This window comes from Argopecten irradians, chromosome 2 (genome assembly GCF_041381155.1).
Source record: "Argopecten irradians isolate NY chromosome 2, Ai_NY, whole genome shotgun sequence".
NCBI classification, from domain to species: domain Eukaryota; kingdom Metazoa; phylum Mollusca; class Bivalvia; order Pectinida; family Pectinidae; genus Argopecten; species Argopecten irradians.
Genome location: NC_091135.1, coordinates 70,350,888 through 70,369,879, shown reverse-complemented (window position 1 = coordinate 70,369,879; position 18,992 = coordinate 70,350,888). Strand labels below are relative to the sequence as shown.

At 35.9% G+C, this 18,992-nt stretch overlaps 1 protein-coding gene across 1 annotated transcript; it reads left to right on the top strand.

Moving 5' to 3' along the window:
- The first annotated feature begins 207 nt into the window (after positions 1–207).
- On the top strand, positions 208–12,575 carry LOC138317078 (mediator of RNA polymerase II transcription subunit 10-like). The gene is given in 5 exon segments (XM_069258699.1): positions 208–228; positions 230–339; positions 7,985–8,068; positions 8,232–8,334; positions 12,421–12,575. Coding segments are annotated over 5 exon segments (414 nt in total). The 3' UTR covers positions 12,517–12,575.
- The last annotated feature ends 6,417 nt before the right edge of the window (positions 12,576–18,992 follow it).

Genomic DNA, 18,992 nt, shown 5'->3' with positions numbered 1-18,992 from the left:
AGCAGAAAAGTGAAAAGAATATCTGTCTATCAAAATAAAGCATTACTTGATTTTAAGTATGGAATTTTAAGTCGATTGATATCTTACCTTTTTTGCAAATGATATGAATAGACTTAGAGAGAAGAATAGACAGTATATTTCCGAACTAACTGAAATCATCTGAAAATAATGAAACTGACTATAAACGTCTGCATTTCCGGTTCTAAGATGGCGGACAGAATGGACCGGTTTTGAAGCATTAGAGCAACAATTGGAAATGTTTATTGAAAACACGCGTCAATTGGGCATAGTTGTCAGCGATTTTCAGCCACAAGGACAGAGCAATATGAATCAAAAGATGTAGGATATTTTAACGATATTTGTTTATATCTAAGGCTTTAAACAGTGATATTTTGCAAGCCTATAACTCATTACTGCTGCAATTGAACAAAACTAACTTCATTATTTGTTGGTATGTACCCTGGCTAACTGCCAGTCTTACTGTTGATATGTAATTTGTGAAGCTGCTTGTAAAATTCAGTAAAATATGAGAAAAATGTATATTTCTGGAGAAGACATAGAACTCGTGTGAATTGCATTGATGGAACCAAATAATCATGCCATCGTATTCAGTTGTGAATATGCCAGGTACTCCAACAGTTTGTTTGGCAAAATCGGACCAGCAAATAGCGCAGGAGCCTATTGTAGTAAATGCAAATGGCTGATCACAAATATAGCATATAAGAAGACATTTTAATTGATACAAGTGCTCTTATATACACTATAAAGGTACTCTGAACATGACAAGAAGAAGCTGCACTTAAATTACAAGAAGATCTAGCTATAGACGTAGCAGGTAGGTGGGAGGAAGATTGATTAATGTCCTTCCACCCGGACAAGTGTAACGTCCTTAGCATCTCAAACAAACGCACAAAGACCAATTATACATACAAACTCCACGACCACAAATTACAACAGGTAAAATCTAGGAATCTCAATAAAAAATAACCTAAGATGCGACACACACATCAACAACATACCTGCAAATGCTAACAAGACACTAGGATTCTTGAACGAAATCTCCAGATAAACTCACAAGATATAAAAGAACATGCTTACAAATCCATAGTCAGACCCAAACTGGAGTACTTCTCCAACGTATGGGAACCTCACCAGACAAATCAAATCATGCAAATCGAAAAAGACGCAATGCAGAGCACAGTGATTTTTCAGGGTATTTTGGGAAAAAGGTTTTTGTAACAAATTGGGAATTTTTAATCGCAAAAAGAGCAGTTTTGGGAAAAAGTTACCCGATACTGAACATGGTATTACAAGTGATTAGACTAGTGGCTTTCCGCCCAATTAAAATTGTTTAAAAATACTATATCTGCAGTGGTCAATTGCATTTTCAACACATTTTGAGTGTATTCAGACTGTACTTTGGGGAAAAAATCGTAAACTTATGATGACCGAAGTGCTGTTCATGATAAAATTTAGTGTGGCCATACTTATATAATAAGAGTGGTATATAAGCATCAGTCCAATACATATATGTATGTAGTTTCATTTAGTTGTTGTACAATGTAGCCTTATTGATTTATTAAAGTTTTTTTTTGACTCAGGCAGAATAAAATGCAAATATATCCACTAAAATGTATAGTTCACTCAAGCGCAATTTGAATGCCGATAATAATTTATCATGATTTGATAATATATATAATTCAAAATAGAAATTAAACGACATCTGTGTACATTTTGTTCACTTTTTAAACCATTTTTACATTAAATATAAATCATGGTAAATAACAAAAGCATGCTGTTTAGCATGCATCTTCAGCATGAGCGATATTATCAGTCACCTGATCAAACCAGTTTTACCGCTTCGAGAGTTCAAAGAGGGAAATAGGATTACGTAGATAACACTCAAGGAGTTCTGAAGTTAAAAGAAAAGTGTTAATCCTTGTTGGTTTTGACATTAAAGGAGAATGATCCCAATTAGGAGGATGGTAATATATATAGCCTGAATAATTTATAACAGCAAAAGATTTATCTCCCCTGATCCATCAGGCTATTGAACTCTTATCGATATCATGTCTTTTGTTCTTATTGTATGCATTGACTAGCTACTGTCGTAACAGAAAAGATATCACCTTCTGACTGCCTTTTCCGCTACTGATGAATGGATGGTGTAGTGGTCAGGCCACTCGCCTTTCACCTAGCCGGCCGGGTTCGATCCACGGCACGGAGGTTAAAAGGTTAGGGGTCACCCCTCACCACTTTTGACCTTTATTTCTTCTCTGGGAGGGAGGTCTTATTTGCTGTCAATTAAGGGTGATGGAAATTTTCTGAATTTTGAATTATAAAAGAATCCACAATTTTGATTTTTGTCTTGATGATAAATTAACATATAGATGGTTGGTTTAATTGCCTGTTGTCATTATTATATGACTGGATGGTGTGTTTACCTTGTTCATTGTCTCCCACAGCATGCTTCAAAGACTTTAAAAAGCACTTTAAAACAGCAACAATCCGACTATTAGAAGGAGACACAACATGAAATACTACAGTCTCTCAAAACAGACATTCACACATATAACACATTTATTTTGTACAGGGGAGGTAGTCCTGACCTCAATAGGACAACATGAAATACTACAGTCTCTCAAAACAGACATTCACACATATAACACATTGATTTTGTACAGGGGAGGTAGTCCTGACCTCAATAGGACAACATGAAATACTACAGTCTCTCAAAACAGACATTCACACATACAACACATTGATTTTGTACAGGGGAGTAATCCTGACCTCAATAGGACAACATGAAATACTACAGTCTCTCAAACAGACATACACATATAACACATTGATTTTGTACAGTGGAGGTATCCTGACCTCAATAGGACAACATGAAATACTACAGTCTCTCAAAACAGACATTCACACATATAACACATTGATTTTGTACAGGGGAGGTAGTCCTGACCTCAATAGGACAACATGAAATACTACAGTCTCTCAAAACAGACATTCACACATATAACACATTGATTTTGTACAGGGGAGGTAGTCCTGACCTCAATAGGACAACATGAAATACTACAGTCTCTCAAAACAGACATTCACACATATAACACATTGATTTTGTACAGGGGAGGTAGTCCTGACCTCAATAGGACAACATGAAATACTACAGTCTCTCAAAACAGACATTCACACATATAACACATTGATTTTGTACAGGGGAGTAATCCTGACCTCAATAGGACAACATGAAATACTACAGTCTCTCAAAACAGACTAGGGATCTACACACATAAATAACACTCAAAACAAATTCATTAAACATGATTTGTACAGGGGAGTAATCCTGACCTCAATAGGACAACATGAAATACTACAGTCTCTCAAAACAACATTCACACATATAACACATTGATTTTGTACAGGGGAGGTAGTCCTGACCTCAATAGGACAACATGAAATACTACAGTCTCTCAAAACAGACATTCACACATATAACACATTGACTTTGTACAGGGGAGTAATCCTGACCTCAATAGGACAACATGAAATACTACAGTCTCTCAAAACAGACATTCACACATATAAACACATTGACTTTGTACAGGGGAGTAATCCTGACCTCAATAGGACAACATGAAATACTACAGTCTCTCAAAACAAACATTCACACATATAACACATTGATTTTGTACAGGGGAGGTAGTCCTGACCTCAATAGGACAACATGAAATACTACAGTCTCTCAAAACAGACATTCACACATATAACACATTGATTTTTGTACAGGGGAGGTAGTCCTGACCTCAATAGGACAACATGAAATACTACAGTCTCTCAAAACAGACATTCACACATATAACACATTGATTTTGTACAGGGGAGGTAGTCCTGACCTCAATAGGACAACATGAAATACTACAGTCTCTCAAAACAGACATTCACACATATAACACATTGACTTTGTACAGGGGAGGATATCCTGACCTCAATAGGACAACATGAAATACTACAGTCTCTCAAAACAGACATTCACACATATAACACATTGATTTTGTACAGGGGAGGTAGTCCTGACCTCAATAGGACAACATGAAATACTACAGTCTCTCAAAACAGACATTCACACATATAACACATTGATTTTGTACAGGGGAGGTAGTCCTGACCTCAATAGGACAACATGAAATACTACAGTCTCTCAAAACAGACATTCACACATATAACACATTGATTTTGTACAGGGGAGGTAGTCCTGACCTCAATAGGACAACATGAAATACTACAGTCTCTCAAAACAGACATTCACACATATAACACATTGATTTTGTACAGGGGAGGTAGTCCTGACCTCAATAGGACAACATGAAATACTACAGTCTCTCAAAACAGACATTCACACATATAACACATTGATTTTGTACAGGGGAGGTAGTCCTGACCTCAATAGGACAACATGAAATAGTACAGTCTCTCAAAACAGACATTCACACATATAACACATTGATTTTGTACAGGGGAGGTAAGTCCTGACCTCAATAGGACAACATGAAATACTACAGTCTCTCAAAACAGACATTCACACATATAACACATTGATTTTGTACAGGGAGGTAGTCCTGACCTCAATAGGACAACATGAAATACTACAGTCTCTCAAAACAGACATTCACACATATAACACATTGATTTTGTACAGGGGAGGTAGTCCTGACCTCAATAGGACAACATGAAATACTACAGTCTCTCAAAACAGACATTCACACATATAACACATTGATTTTGTACAGGGGAGGTAATCCTGACCTCAATAGGACAACATGAAATAGTACAGTCTCTCAAAACAGACATTCACACATATAACACATGATTTTGTACAGGGGAGGTAGTCCTGACCTCAATAGGACAACATGAAATAGTACAGTCTCTCAAAACAGACATTCACACATATAACACATTGATTTTGTACAGGGGAGGTAGTCCTGACCTCAATAGGACAACATGAAATACTACAGTCTCTCAAAACAGACATTCACACATATAACACATTGATTTTGTACAGGGGAGGTAGTCCTGACCTCAATAGGACAACATGAAATAGTACAGTCTCTCAAAACAGACATTCACACATATAACACATTGATTTTGTACAGGGGAGGTAGTCCTGACCTCAATAGGACAACATGAAATAGTACAGTCTCTCAAAACAGACATTCACACATATAACACACATTGATTTTGTACAGGGGAGGTAGTCCTGACCTCAATAGGACAACATGAAATACTACAGTCTCTCAAAACAGACATTCACACATATAACACATTGATTTTGTACAGGGGAGGTAGTCCTGACCTCAATAGGACAACATGAAATACTACAGTCTCTCAAAACAGACATTCACACATATAACACATTGATTTTGTACAGGGGAGGTAGTCCTGACCTCAATAGGACAACATGAAATACTACAGTCTCTCAAAACAGACATTCACACATATAACACATTGATTTTGTACAGGGGAGGTAGTCCTGACCTCAATAGGACAACATGAAATACTACAGTCTCTCAAAACAGACATTCACACATATAACACATTGATTTTGTACAGGGGAGGTAGTCCTGACCTCAATAGGACAACATGAAATACTACAGTCTCTCAAAACAGACATTCACACATATAACACATTGATTTTGTACAGGGGAGGTAGTCCTGACCTCAATAGGACAACATGAAATACTACAGTCTCTCAAAACAGACATTCACACATATAACACATTGATTTTGTACAGGGGAGGTAGTCCTGACCTCAATAGGACAACATGAAATACTACAGTCTCTCAAAACAGACATTCACACATATAACACATTGATTTTGTACAGGGGAGGTAGTCCTGACCTCAATAGGACAACATGAAATACTACAGTCTCTCAAAACAGACATTCACACATATAACACATTGATTTTGTACAGGGGAGGTAGTCCTGACCTCAATAGGACAACATGAAATACTACAGTCTCTCAAAACAGACATTCACACATATAACACATTGATTTTGTACAGGGGAGGTAGTCCTGACCTCAATAGGACAACATGAAATACTACAGTCTCTCAAAACAGACATTCACACATATAACACTATGATTTTGTACAGGGGAGGTAGTCCTGACCTCAATAGGACAACATGAAATAGTACAGTCTCTCAAAACAGACATTCACACATATAACACATTGATTTTGTACAGGGGAGGTAGTCCTGACCTCAATAGGACAACATGAAATACTACAGTCTCTCAAAACAGACATTCACACATATAACACATTGATTTTGTACAGTGGGAGTAGTCCTGACCTCAATAGGACAACATGAAATAGTACAGTCTCTCAAAACAGACATTCACACATATAACACTATTGATTTTGTACAGGGGAGGTAGTCCTGACCTCAATAGGACAACATGAAATACTACAGTCTCTCAAAACAGACATTCACACATATAACACATTGATTTTGTACAGGGGAGGTAGTCCTGACCTCAATAGGACAACATGAAATACTACAGTCTCTCAAAACAGACATTCACACATATAACACATTGATTTTGTACAGGGGAGTAGTAGTCCTGACCTCAATAGGACAACATGAAATACTACAGTCTCTCAAAACAGACATTCACACATATAACACATTGATTTTGTACAGGGGAGGTAGTCCTGACCTCAATAGGACAACATGAAATACTACAGTCTCTCAAAACAGACATTCACACATATAACACTATGATTTTGTACAGGGGAGGTAGTCCTGACCTCAATAGGACAACATGAAATACTACAGTCTCTCAAAACAGACATTCACACATATAACACATGACTTTGTACAGGGAGGTAATCCTGAACATAGGACAACATGAAATACTACAGTCTCTCAAAACAGACATTCACACATATAACACATGATTTTGTACAGGGGAGGTAGTCCTGACCTCAATAGGACAACATGAAATACTACAGTCTCTCAAAACAGAACATTCACACATATAACACATTGATTTTGTACAGGGGAGGTAAGTCCTGACCTCAATAGGACAACATGAAATACTACAGTCTCTCAAAACAGACATTCACACATATAACACATTGATTTTGTACAGGGGAGGTAGTCCTGACCTCAATAGGACAACATGAAATAGTACAGTCTCTCAAAACAGACATTCACACATATAACACATTGATTTTGTACAGGGGAGGTAGTCCTGACCTCAATAGGACAACATGAAATACTACAGTCTCTCAAAACAGACATTCACACATATAACACATTGATTTTGTACAGGGGAGGTAGTCCTGACCTCAATAGGACAACATGAAATACTACAGTCTCTCAAAACAGACATTCACACATATAACACATTGATTTTTGTACAGGGGAGTAATCCTGACCCTCAATAGGACAACATGAAATACTACAGTCTCTCAAAACAGACATTTACACATATAACACATTGATTTTGTACAGGGGAGTAGTCCTGACCTCAATAGGACAACATGAAATACTACAGTCTCTCAAAACAGACATTCACACATATAACACATTGATTTTGTACAGGGGAGGTAGTCCTGACCTCAATAGGACAACATGAAATACTACAGTCTCTCAAAACAGACATTCACACATATAACACATTGATTTTGTACAGGGGAGAATCCTGACCTCAATAGGACAACATGAAATACTACAGTCTCTCAAAACAGACATTTACACATATAACACATTGATTTTGTACAGGGGAGGTAGTACCTCAAAGGACAACATGAAATACTACAGTCTCTCAAAACTTCACACATATACGGGAGGTAGTCCTACCTCAAACTGAGTATGATAGTGATTTTAAATTGATTTGGAGCTTCATTACTTCATTTTGTATTGATTTGTCAACAATGAAAAAAAAAAATCTTTAACTTTCATTTTACAGTCAGAAGATGGTTGCTGGGATGCAGGAAATTGACAAGCTAAAATCCCAAATGAGTGATATCAATGTTCCATTAGAGGTGTTTGAGTGAGTTCGATTTTATGTAATTCTTACAATTTGGTTAAAAATGGAAAATAGAAATATCATTAATATTCTAGAAACTGCACACATAATGTTATGTTCCAAATGAAACATGTCATTTTATCTGAGAACATGCAGAATATCACTTTTAAATTTCCATTAATTTCAGTTACATTGATCAAGGAAAAAATCCAAATCTGTACACAAAAGACTGTTTGGAAAAGGCACTGGCAAAAAATGAGCAAGTGAAGGGAAAAATAGATAATTTGAAGGTAAGCAATTTTTTTGTATGTGTACATATTGATTAGAAGTGTAGAAATCCAGAAAAAACGAAGTAGAAATAATAACCATGGATTGTATAATAAAATGGTTTTTGAATCTTGTTTTGTAAAGTTGTGTATATTTAGCTGTTGTATAGGTGGCCATCAGGTATATGTAGTCTTCGTTTGTTGGGTCCGTATAACTTCTTGTGCGTTGAGAATTGTCGTTGAAATGATGATTGACTCTGATGTTTTGGTTCACATTTTATTCTGCTGTATTTCATACGTTACATAGAGTCATTGTTGATACATGTGGCCCAAAATGGGACCACACACAAGGTGTGTGCTCCTCTATGTTTCTCCCTCTCTCTTCTACAATAAGTGGTCAGCTCTATTTATACATAACAACGAGAGCATGGGGATCAGTATTTGGCCATGATATCCAACACCTGAAACATCTGATACATGGATAGCTACTGCATAACATAAGTAACACGCTGAACCAATTAATACTGACCAGTTTCACAATTAGCATTACATATAAGATGTTCAGGCACCACATACCATTACACAACAACGAGAAACTTATACCTGTAACCCAGACTATCACGTACAGACCTGGCCAGCTATCGCATGACACCCACAGTATATATACGTTTAGACCTGGGACACACACGAATAGCTGTAAGTCTATATCAGTATCTTATGAAATAAAACTTATTATATTATATTACGTCCCCTTGTTAGTAATTATTTAAAATTAGTTATAATTTGAAATAATAATGATAAATTTAAAATAAAACTTATTATATTCCGCTATGTTTCCGAAATACAATCTAAATTGATACAAGACTTAAACATTATCATATGAAGAATTTATATAAAGCTTGATAATCATAGATTATGTACTTAATAATTATAAATGATGTACAATGTAAATCAACTTGAAGAACGTACAAGAACTGATTCTATATTTGTAGCTAGAGTTTGTGTAAGCAAAATACAAAAACAATTACTGGACTTCGACATATTCATGATAATTATGCTGTTATTAAAATAAAAATGAAAATGAAAGCAAATGAATAGCGCTAGGTCAACGCCATATCGTTTTAAAAACACTAGCATGATGCCTCGTCTTTAATTAGACTGAGACTGGTAAACAATTAATGTAATGATACAATTCACAGGAAGTTTTTTGTTGTTGTGCAAGTAATAATAAATGTATGTAGCAAAGTTGTGTAAATAACGCAAGAGGAACATATTTCAACTTATGTGAACCCAGCATAAAACTGCATTGGGCATTCCCCAAATTATTCTAAGTTAATGTGTTTGTATATCTTACATTATGTTTTAAGTGAATATGAATATCATGTGTATTAATGTCACAATATAAAATGTTAAAAGAACTTCCATATGAAAAATTATAGTACAACAGCATAACCATGGATAAGTCACAGAGTATATAAAAATTTAGCAATAAATTGTTACATTGCTGTAAGAAAAATCTGTTCTATTAATAAAGTGGAAAAATATTCTCTAATTAATCATTGGTATTTATATTACAGTGTGTAGCTACATTAGAACATAATATGTTTCTTGTTAGTTATCAGTTATAAATGTACATGATGCAATATAATTAATTGAATAATTTGACCTGGGCACAGTGTTTTGTATATCTGTTAAACGTTAGTTGATAAATCAATTATAAAATGACCAATATATAGAAATTACCAAGTGCATGGTTACAAATGTATTGTGAATGATATTTAAGTATTAACCAACCAGTAAAAATGAAAATGCTATAAAAAAGTAATTGTACATTTGCTCAGAGTAACAACATATGTAAAACAGAATTTTGTTGTATTGTATTTCAAATATCTTAGACTAATAGTAATTTTAAGAATGTTTAAATATCATGATTTTGTAAAAATAAAGGATGATAGAGTTCATTAGCATAGAAATTTCATTTAGTTCATAAATCCAAAAAGAATAAAAAAAATGATTAACCTGAACTAGTACTGTTCAAACTTGTGCTATATAAAAAATGGAGTTATATATGAAAAAAAAAAAAAAATGCTTGTGCTGACGTCATGCCGTATTAACAATCAAGCCGTGAAATCTTGCACTCCAATCAGGCTAAGATCTTATAATCAATAAAATGAAATGAAAATCATCTTACAAAGAAAGTTCCATGTTGTGTATTTGTGTGTGCATGTAAACGTTGAGAGAAACATAAAAAACTTGTTTGTGCCCGGCATTAAACTGCATCGGGTATTCCTCCCAACGTGAAATAATATACATAAACGTAAATATGTCATTAATATCGAGAAAATGGGCCTTAATGAATTAGCTCACCACCCTATTGTTCTCAGACATACTGGAAGTTCCAATTACTTTTAAAAACTGCATGTTAGACCATGTCAGCAGAACATTTCCAGACGTTTTAAATATGTGTTTTATATTATGAAATTGTATTTGTGTCAATAAAAAATAGTTTAAAACAAAAAGTATGTTAAGGAACCTTCTCTGAGAATGATGAAAATGAAGAGCACAAGTCATGAACGTATCAATATAATAAGTTTAACATAATATAACTTTAGCAAAAATCTAAGTTCAGGAAAAAAATGATATTACAAAAATTATAAATTACAGAATTATTGTAATAACAACTTGGTGAAGTAAAATAAAGGAGTGTATAGTAAACATACAGAATTTAGAATAGTATGTATTACACTACATTATTAGATGAATATTTGCTAAGAACAACTATCATCCTTTTGCGTGTGTGTACAAATAATAAACTTGGTTTTACATTGTTTTTAAAATCTGTAGTAAAAAGTAACGTTAAATTGAGATCTTGTAAGAATTAGACGAAGAACAAATTAAGAATTAAGAAAAGATGTAAATATAGATTTAGAAAAAAAAAATAAACATAATACATTACTGAACACTAAATTCCAATATCTCAAAACACTGATCAATGTGCAAAATTTTTTAAGAAATCACAATTATTATAAAGAGTTCATTTTCTCTTTCTTCTTTCTTCGTTCTTCTGTCTTCTTACTGGTTGGTGTATGGTGGTTGTGGTCATTAGCGTTGGTTCCTTGAAGATTCTTATTGTAAGTGTGTTCTGTGTTCTTGTGGCACTGATGATCGTAGAATGGAATGGAATATGGCTGCTGGTCGAAAACTTGTTGTTGATGTGTGTTGTTTGTAGCTGGCGATCATTTAGTGGAGTAGCTCCGCGAAGTGTCCAATGGTCTGGTATTCATAAAGTGGTGCCCTTCTGCTTAACCCAGGTCCCATCGCACGTCACAGCGCCAGTATAATAGAATGGTTTTTTGAATCTTGTTTTGTAAAGTTGTATTATTTAGCTGTTGTATAGGTGGCCATCAGGTATATGTAGACTTCGTTTGTTGGGTCCGTATAACTTCTTGTGCGTTGAGAATTGTCGTTGAAATGATGATTGACTCTGATGTTTTGGTTCACATTTTATTCTGCTGTACTTCATACGTTACATAGAGTCATTGTTGATACATGTGGCCCAAAATGGGACCACACACAAGGTGTGTGCTCCTCTATGTTTCTCCCTCTCTCTTCTACAATAAGTGGTCAGCTCTATTTATACATATAACAACGAGAGCATGGGGATCAGTATTTGGCCATGATATCCAACACCTGAAACATCTGATACATGGATAGCTACTGCATAACATAAGTAACACGCTGAACCAATTAATACTGACCAGTTTCACAATTAGCATTACATATAAGATGTTCAGGCACCACATATCAATTACACAACAACGAGAAACTTATACCTATAACCCAGACTATTATGTACAGACCTGGCCAGCTATCGCATGACACCCACAGTAATATATACGTTTAGACCTGGGACACACACGAATAGCTGTAAGTCTATATCAGTATCTTATGAAATAAAACTTATTATATTATAATTGAAATGTTAACAGACTCACTATCCATGTTTTATCAACTTTTGAATATTAAAGCTGTTGTTAAATTTTGACTTTTATTATTATTTCTTTTTATTTTAATTTTTAATCCTATGGAAATTATTATTTTATTTTGTAGAAATTCAAGACTTTACTACTTGTTGAATTGGACAAAGTTTTCCCTAAAGAAATAAACACATACAGAGCCCTTAGGAGTAACGATCGGCCATTATAGTACAACGACAAATTTGTATATATAGAATGGCAGCAAGCAAACAGCATGGATGGCCGCTTATGCATGGATCCATCAACATTAAGATCACATTTACACTCGCTGTTGTATAATGTGGAGTATTACTGGTTTGTTGTAAGCGATTGCAGTAAGTTTTTTAATTGAGGTTTTATAGAGTCAGATTTAGGTATGTTGATTGATTATTTTCATGCACAACCATTACTGGCGTATTTTGTAAAACAATGTATACAGGTGGTTGTCAGTGTGGACAAATAGTGATACTTTTATGATACAATGTAAATAGTATTGTGTCTTTATCATTGTGTGTTTGTATACAAGTGAGTGATGAGATAAAAACATTTCAAATAAAATGAAAATAAGAGGAGGAAATGTTTGCGAACGAGAGAGTAAAATGAGAAAGTGTCTGATTGGCGTGTAAGTTGAAGAAGGTGAGAGAAATTAGTATGTTAGTGCAGATCAAGATACATATAAATCTATATATTTCCTTGCTGATGTAGACTGGTAAGGAAAGGGTAAATGCTTGTACATAAAGGATGTGTTTTTTATGAATATCAAAAAGATGAGCTATAGAATGTGAACAAAGTGTTTTTGATATTTGTAAATAAAATCAGCAGAAACCTGGAAGTAAAAGAATTGTTGTGACAACTTTATAAAAACAAAATTCTGTATGTGATAAGAGTTCTATAATGGGAATTCCGTTATATGTCTGCCGTCCACCGTCCATCTAGTGTAAACTTTTCATTTAGTAACCAACATCTCTCATCAATAACCAACGACCAAGGGTGATCTTATATTTGGCCTGTATCATGCTTGGATAGAAAGGGCTACCTAGTTGGTCAAATGAATGACCTTCACCTTCATTCAAGGTCACAGGGGTCAAAAAGGCTAAAATCCTTGTTCTCAATAACCAACAAGAGCCCATATGCCCCTCAATGGTCATCTGCCTATTGGCACAATACAACACATCAATGAATAAAGTATAGGGCAAACAATAAGGCAAATATAAAAGAAATCTTTTATTAGATAAGAAGTTCAGGTTATGATATATTTGATGAATTAGACCATGAATGAAGGTACCCTTGATCCCAACCATGCCACAAATCTAATACATCCAGTGTCCCAGGGCCTGTACTTATGTTATTTGATCAAGAAGTCTTTTAAAATATTAGACTATTTTGACTCCTGATGACTCTTGGGAATAAAGTTCAATGTCCAATCACTTCAACAAATTTCAGGTACCGCCCTTCTTCCCAGCATGCCACGAGGCCCCAATATCAGGGTACTTAAGCCTCTTAAGTTATTCATAAGAAAAACGTTTTAAAATTTTTTAGCCATCTATTACCCCCTGTGAGACATTAACTAAACTCCCAGTGATGCATTCCATTTGAACAAACTTGGTAGCCCTTCATCCAATCATGCCACAGGCCAAATATTAGGTGTCCTATGGCTCGTTAAGTTTTTCCACGAAGAAATTAGTTTATAAAAATATTTTAGCGCTATTTTGACCCCCGTTACCTTGAATTAGAAGTCAACTAGTCAAATTCATTAGAACAAAACGTTGTAGTCATTTCATTGCTAGCATGCCACAAGCCCAGACTATCATCAGGTCTCTATTGACTCTTAGGTTATCAACAAGAAGTCGCTTAAGAAGATTTTAGCCTATTGACCTTTGTTGTCCCTTGGAATGAAGGGGTCAATGTCCATTTATTTGAACTAGCAACTTGATAGCCCATTCATCCCACCATGACTGCAGACCTAATATGAGTTACCCCGATTCTTAAGAAGAAGTCGTATAAAGATTTTAGCACACATTAGCGACCCATGTTGTGCACCTTGAGTAGAATGTCAAAGGTCATTCATTTAAACAATCATGCATATGCGCTTCATCCAAGCATGCGTACCCGAATGAAAAGTATTAGTTTTCCAGACGATAAGCTTGAGAAAAAATTAAGGGAATTTGATCAAACTTCACACAGTGGTAGCATCTACAAAAATACAGCTGGGATTGAATTTTGGGTCCAGGTCAAACTGCAAAGCTTAAGGTCACTGTTACTATATAAAAAGGTTGTTTTCACAAAATATTAGTTTCCATGACAAAAACTTGAGAAAGCTTTAACGTATTTTTAATCAAGCTTCACACAATGGGGGTTTTTTAAAGCATATTGAAGAAATACAGCTTTAGGGTTGAATTTGAGTTCAAAAAGGTCCGACTACAAATGTCTCTGTTACTAAACATAGATTGTTTTCACAAAATTTCAGTTTCCGAATGGATAACATGAGAACAACATCAACGGAATTTGTTTCAAACTTCATACCAATGGTAACCATAAAAAATGTAATTGACGGCAGGGGGACGTGTGTTGCTTGCGTACACTTACAGTAAAGCTTGTTGATAATGAATGCTTCGTTTCATTCATCATAATACTATTTCGTTTTTTTTCGTGTTATCAAAATGTAATTATGGTTTATTTTCGATATACTATTTCGTTTTTATCGAAATACTATTTCGTTTTTATCGAATAACTTTTTCGTTTTAATGAAATAATAGTAAGATGTTATTACATAACCATTTTAATATAATACATTTTATCAGGTTGAGGGTCAAGATATAAATGAGAGTGCCAACGGGCTTAACGGCTTATATCAAAACACGAGGACTGATAAATTGTATACCCCACAAACAAATAAATGTACTTTTTGTAAACAATAATTCTAAAGCCCTACCTCACGCACCCCGGAATATTTCCCATAGAAAGTGATATAACAAATAGATAAACAGACGACATTACTGATATAAAGTCTTTATGAGGTTGATTAAAGCCGAAGAACCAACAGAAAATCCAGTGACTAGCGCGCGGTTAGTACATGTACATTTCTACCTTTTAACTATATGATTTTTAAGAGAAACTTTGATTTTTTCCCGTTTTACCCCACAATCATCAGATCGTGGGCTATTCAAATCGCCTTTCGTCCGTCGTCCGTCCGTCTTTCCGTTAACAATTCTTGTTACCGCTATTTCTCAGAAAGCACTAAAGGGATCTTTCTCAAATTCCGTGTGTAGGTTCCCCTAGGGCTCTAGTTGTGCATATTGCATTTTGGACCGATCGGTTAACAAGATGCGTAGGTTCCCCTTGGGTTCTAGTTGTGCATAGTAAACCTTTGGGACTGATCGTTTTTAACAATATGGGCCGCCATCTTGGATTTCACCACACCACTGTTTCTCAGAAAGTAATGAAGCGATCTGTCTTAAATTTCATATGTAGTATGTTTGAAAAAGTTTGAAAAGCAGGGAAAAGATCCCTGTTTCATATTGTCAGACATATAGATCATTCTTTGGTGGGCTTTAAGATCCTTCTGGGATCTCCTGTTATTAGTATGTTTAGTACTCTATAGGTTTATAACAACTTGCATTGTAGGTTTCTGTTAATCATGTAATATTATGAATATTAGCCAATGATGTAACTTGAGTTTTATTTTATTTATTTGCGGTATACAATATAAAAACACTGTTCATGATTCGTCTACTTCAGAAGAGTAAAAATCTTATGCAATGTTTTAAATGGCACACTAATCATTCCGTTTGGGTGTTATATGTGATCTTTTGCGCTTAAAACAATGGGTCATCAAAACGGTGTCGATCAAACGAAATAAAAGATAAGAAATGACACATCAACCCAAAAATCCCTGTCCCAAATAACTGACAGGTCAGAAATGACACATCAATCCAAAGTCCCTGTCCTTACAACTGACAGGTCAGAAATGACACACAGAGGCGTAGGAAGCGGGGGGGGGGACAGGGGGGCAAACATGTCTTTTTGCCCCCCCCCCCCCCCCTATTTTCGCCGCTGAGTGAAATGTTCTAAAAAATGCACATTTTAAGAAAAAATGGGTCCTCCTGCAAATTTTTGTACTTCATTTTAGAAAATTTTCCGCTGCGCGGCACGTTTCCAAAAAACGTTCAAGCACTTTTTGTTCGAATCTGTAATAATGAAAATCAATACACACGAACTAGACTAAAAATGTCCATCAAATGGATTATACTACTTCAAAAATGCTTCTTAAAAGATTAATTTGTTTACATGGTCTTAGCAAGAACAAATAACTCATTATAATTTTGAGTTACACAACAATGTGGTATATAAAGTCGATGGTGTAAATCCGGTATGTTCGAATCGAGCAGGGTTTGCATAATGGTATGAAAAAACTCACAATTATCATTTCTAAATGCAGGTAACTTTATTTCGAAAAACTACCGTGTTAAGAACGCTTTAAAATAAAAAAAAAATCCCCCAAACACCAAAACCTTGGGCCTTCGGCGCTCGCAAAATCATCAAATACATCGTAAAACTCATGTCAGCCATTCTAAATCGTAATTTTTTTCCCATGGGAGACCCCCGGAACCCCAAACACCAAAACCTTCGGCCTTCGGCGCTCGCAAAATCATCAAAATACATCGTAAAACTCATCTCAGCCATTCTAAATCGTAATATTTTTCCAGTGGATACCCCGGAACACACACACCCCAACTCGTGCAAGGGTTATATGTAAATGATATATATGAAAAAAAGTAGATCAAGATTCTCCACCCCTGTGGGTGTGGAGCGCGCGAGGGGAAGGGGGTGTTACGATTTTTATGAGGACATTTGCCCCCCCCCCCTCTTTTACGTTTCAACTTCCTACGCCACTGACAAACCTGATATCCTAGCCCTTACAACTGGAACAGGTCAGAATGACACGCAAACCCGATGTACTAGCCCCTACAAACTGACAGGTCAGAAATGACACACAAACCCGATGTCCTAGCCCTTACAACTGACAGGTCAGGAAAATGACACACAAACCCGATGTCCTAGCCCTTAACAAAACCGACAGGTCAGAAAATGACACACAAACCCGATGCCCTAGCCCTTACAACTGACAGGTCAGAAATGACACACACACAAACCCGATGTACTAGCCCTTACACAACTGACAGGTCAGAAATGACACACAAACCCGATGTCCTAAGCCCTTACAACTGACATGTCAGAAATGACTCACAAACCCGATGTCCCCTAATCCCTTACAACTGACAGGTCAGAAATGACACACAAAACCCGATGTCCTAGCCCTTACAACTGACAGGTCAGAAAATGACACACAAACCCGATGTCCTAGCCCTTACAAACTGACAGGACAGAAATGACACACAAACCCGATGTCCTAGCCCTTACAACCGACAGGTCAGAAATGACACACAAACCCGATTTTCCTAGCCCTTACAACCGACAGTCAGAAATGACACACAAACCCGATGTCCTAGCCCTTACAACTGACATGTCAGAAATGACACACAAACCCGATGTCCTAGCCCTTACAACCTGACAGGTCAGAAATGACACACAAACCCGATGTCCTAGCCCTTACAACTGACAGGTCAGAAATGACTCACCAAACCCGATGTCCTAGCCCTTACAACCGACAGGTCAGAAATGACACACAAACCCGATGTCCTAGCCCTTACAACTGACAGAAATGAGACATATTAACCCAAAATCACAGTCCCTAAGAAAGGACACAACAACTCCTGTGTTTCTGACTCCCTAAAACACTTATGATCGCTTACAATCGGTTTCATTGTTTCATTCTGGGTAATGGGGACATGTAAAGTTCGCATGGATAAACTCTCTGTTTTATACCAGGAAGATCAGCAGATATATTATATGAATTATTTTTAAGCAAACAAATTTCAAGATCTTTAACAAACTTCCTGATTGACTGTCACGACTGATAAGACCCTTTTTAGTTAGCCTTTATCTTTGATTACACAAGGGGTAATAACTGAATTCTCAATCGATATCCCAATCCGGGCCGAATGTAAACGTTTGAAAATGGACCCCCTTTGATAACTGGGCCTCGCGTCACAACCGACCCGTTGATTATGGACCAAACTTAATAAATTAAAATAATTACACTATAAGCGCCTCGTTTATCAATCCGTAAAACCCAACGCTACAACACTACCACAACGACAAAGCCCCATTTGACTGCGTATCTAGTGCGATCTAACCTTAAAACAACGGCAAGTATTCACATAAAGGGCTAGATTCGATTTTTCATAACTGCAAAAGATAAACATCCTCTCTAAAGTTCTCTACTGCTACGATTTATGAAGCAAAATAGATAAGAAAATGAGCAATCATTGACCAACGGGGAGGGCCTTTTCAATTCAAACAAATCTTATTAGGTCACCTGCAACGATGAAGACTCAAGTGACAGTATCCCAAACGGCACTTTTTGCACCAATTCGTACACGTCGTGAGCATCGTGCGTCATACTATCGATTGTCTCCTTAAAACACATTTGCACACTGTATTCAACACTTCTTCTCTGAACATACTAAATTGCTGAAGCAATTTCACGCACCACTGTACAAACCGTCAAAGCATAAGGCCATCAAAATTGTGAATAAATAATGG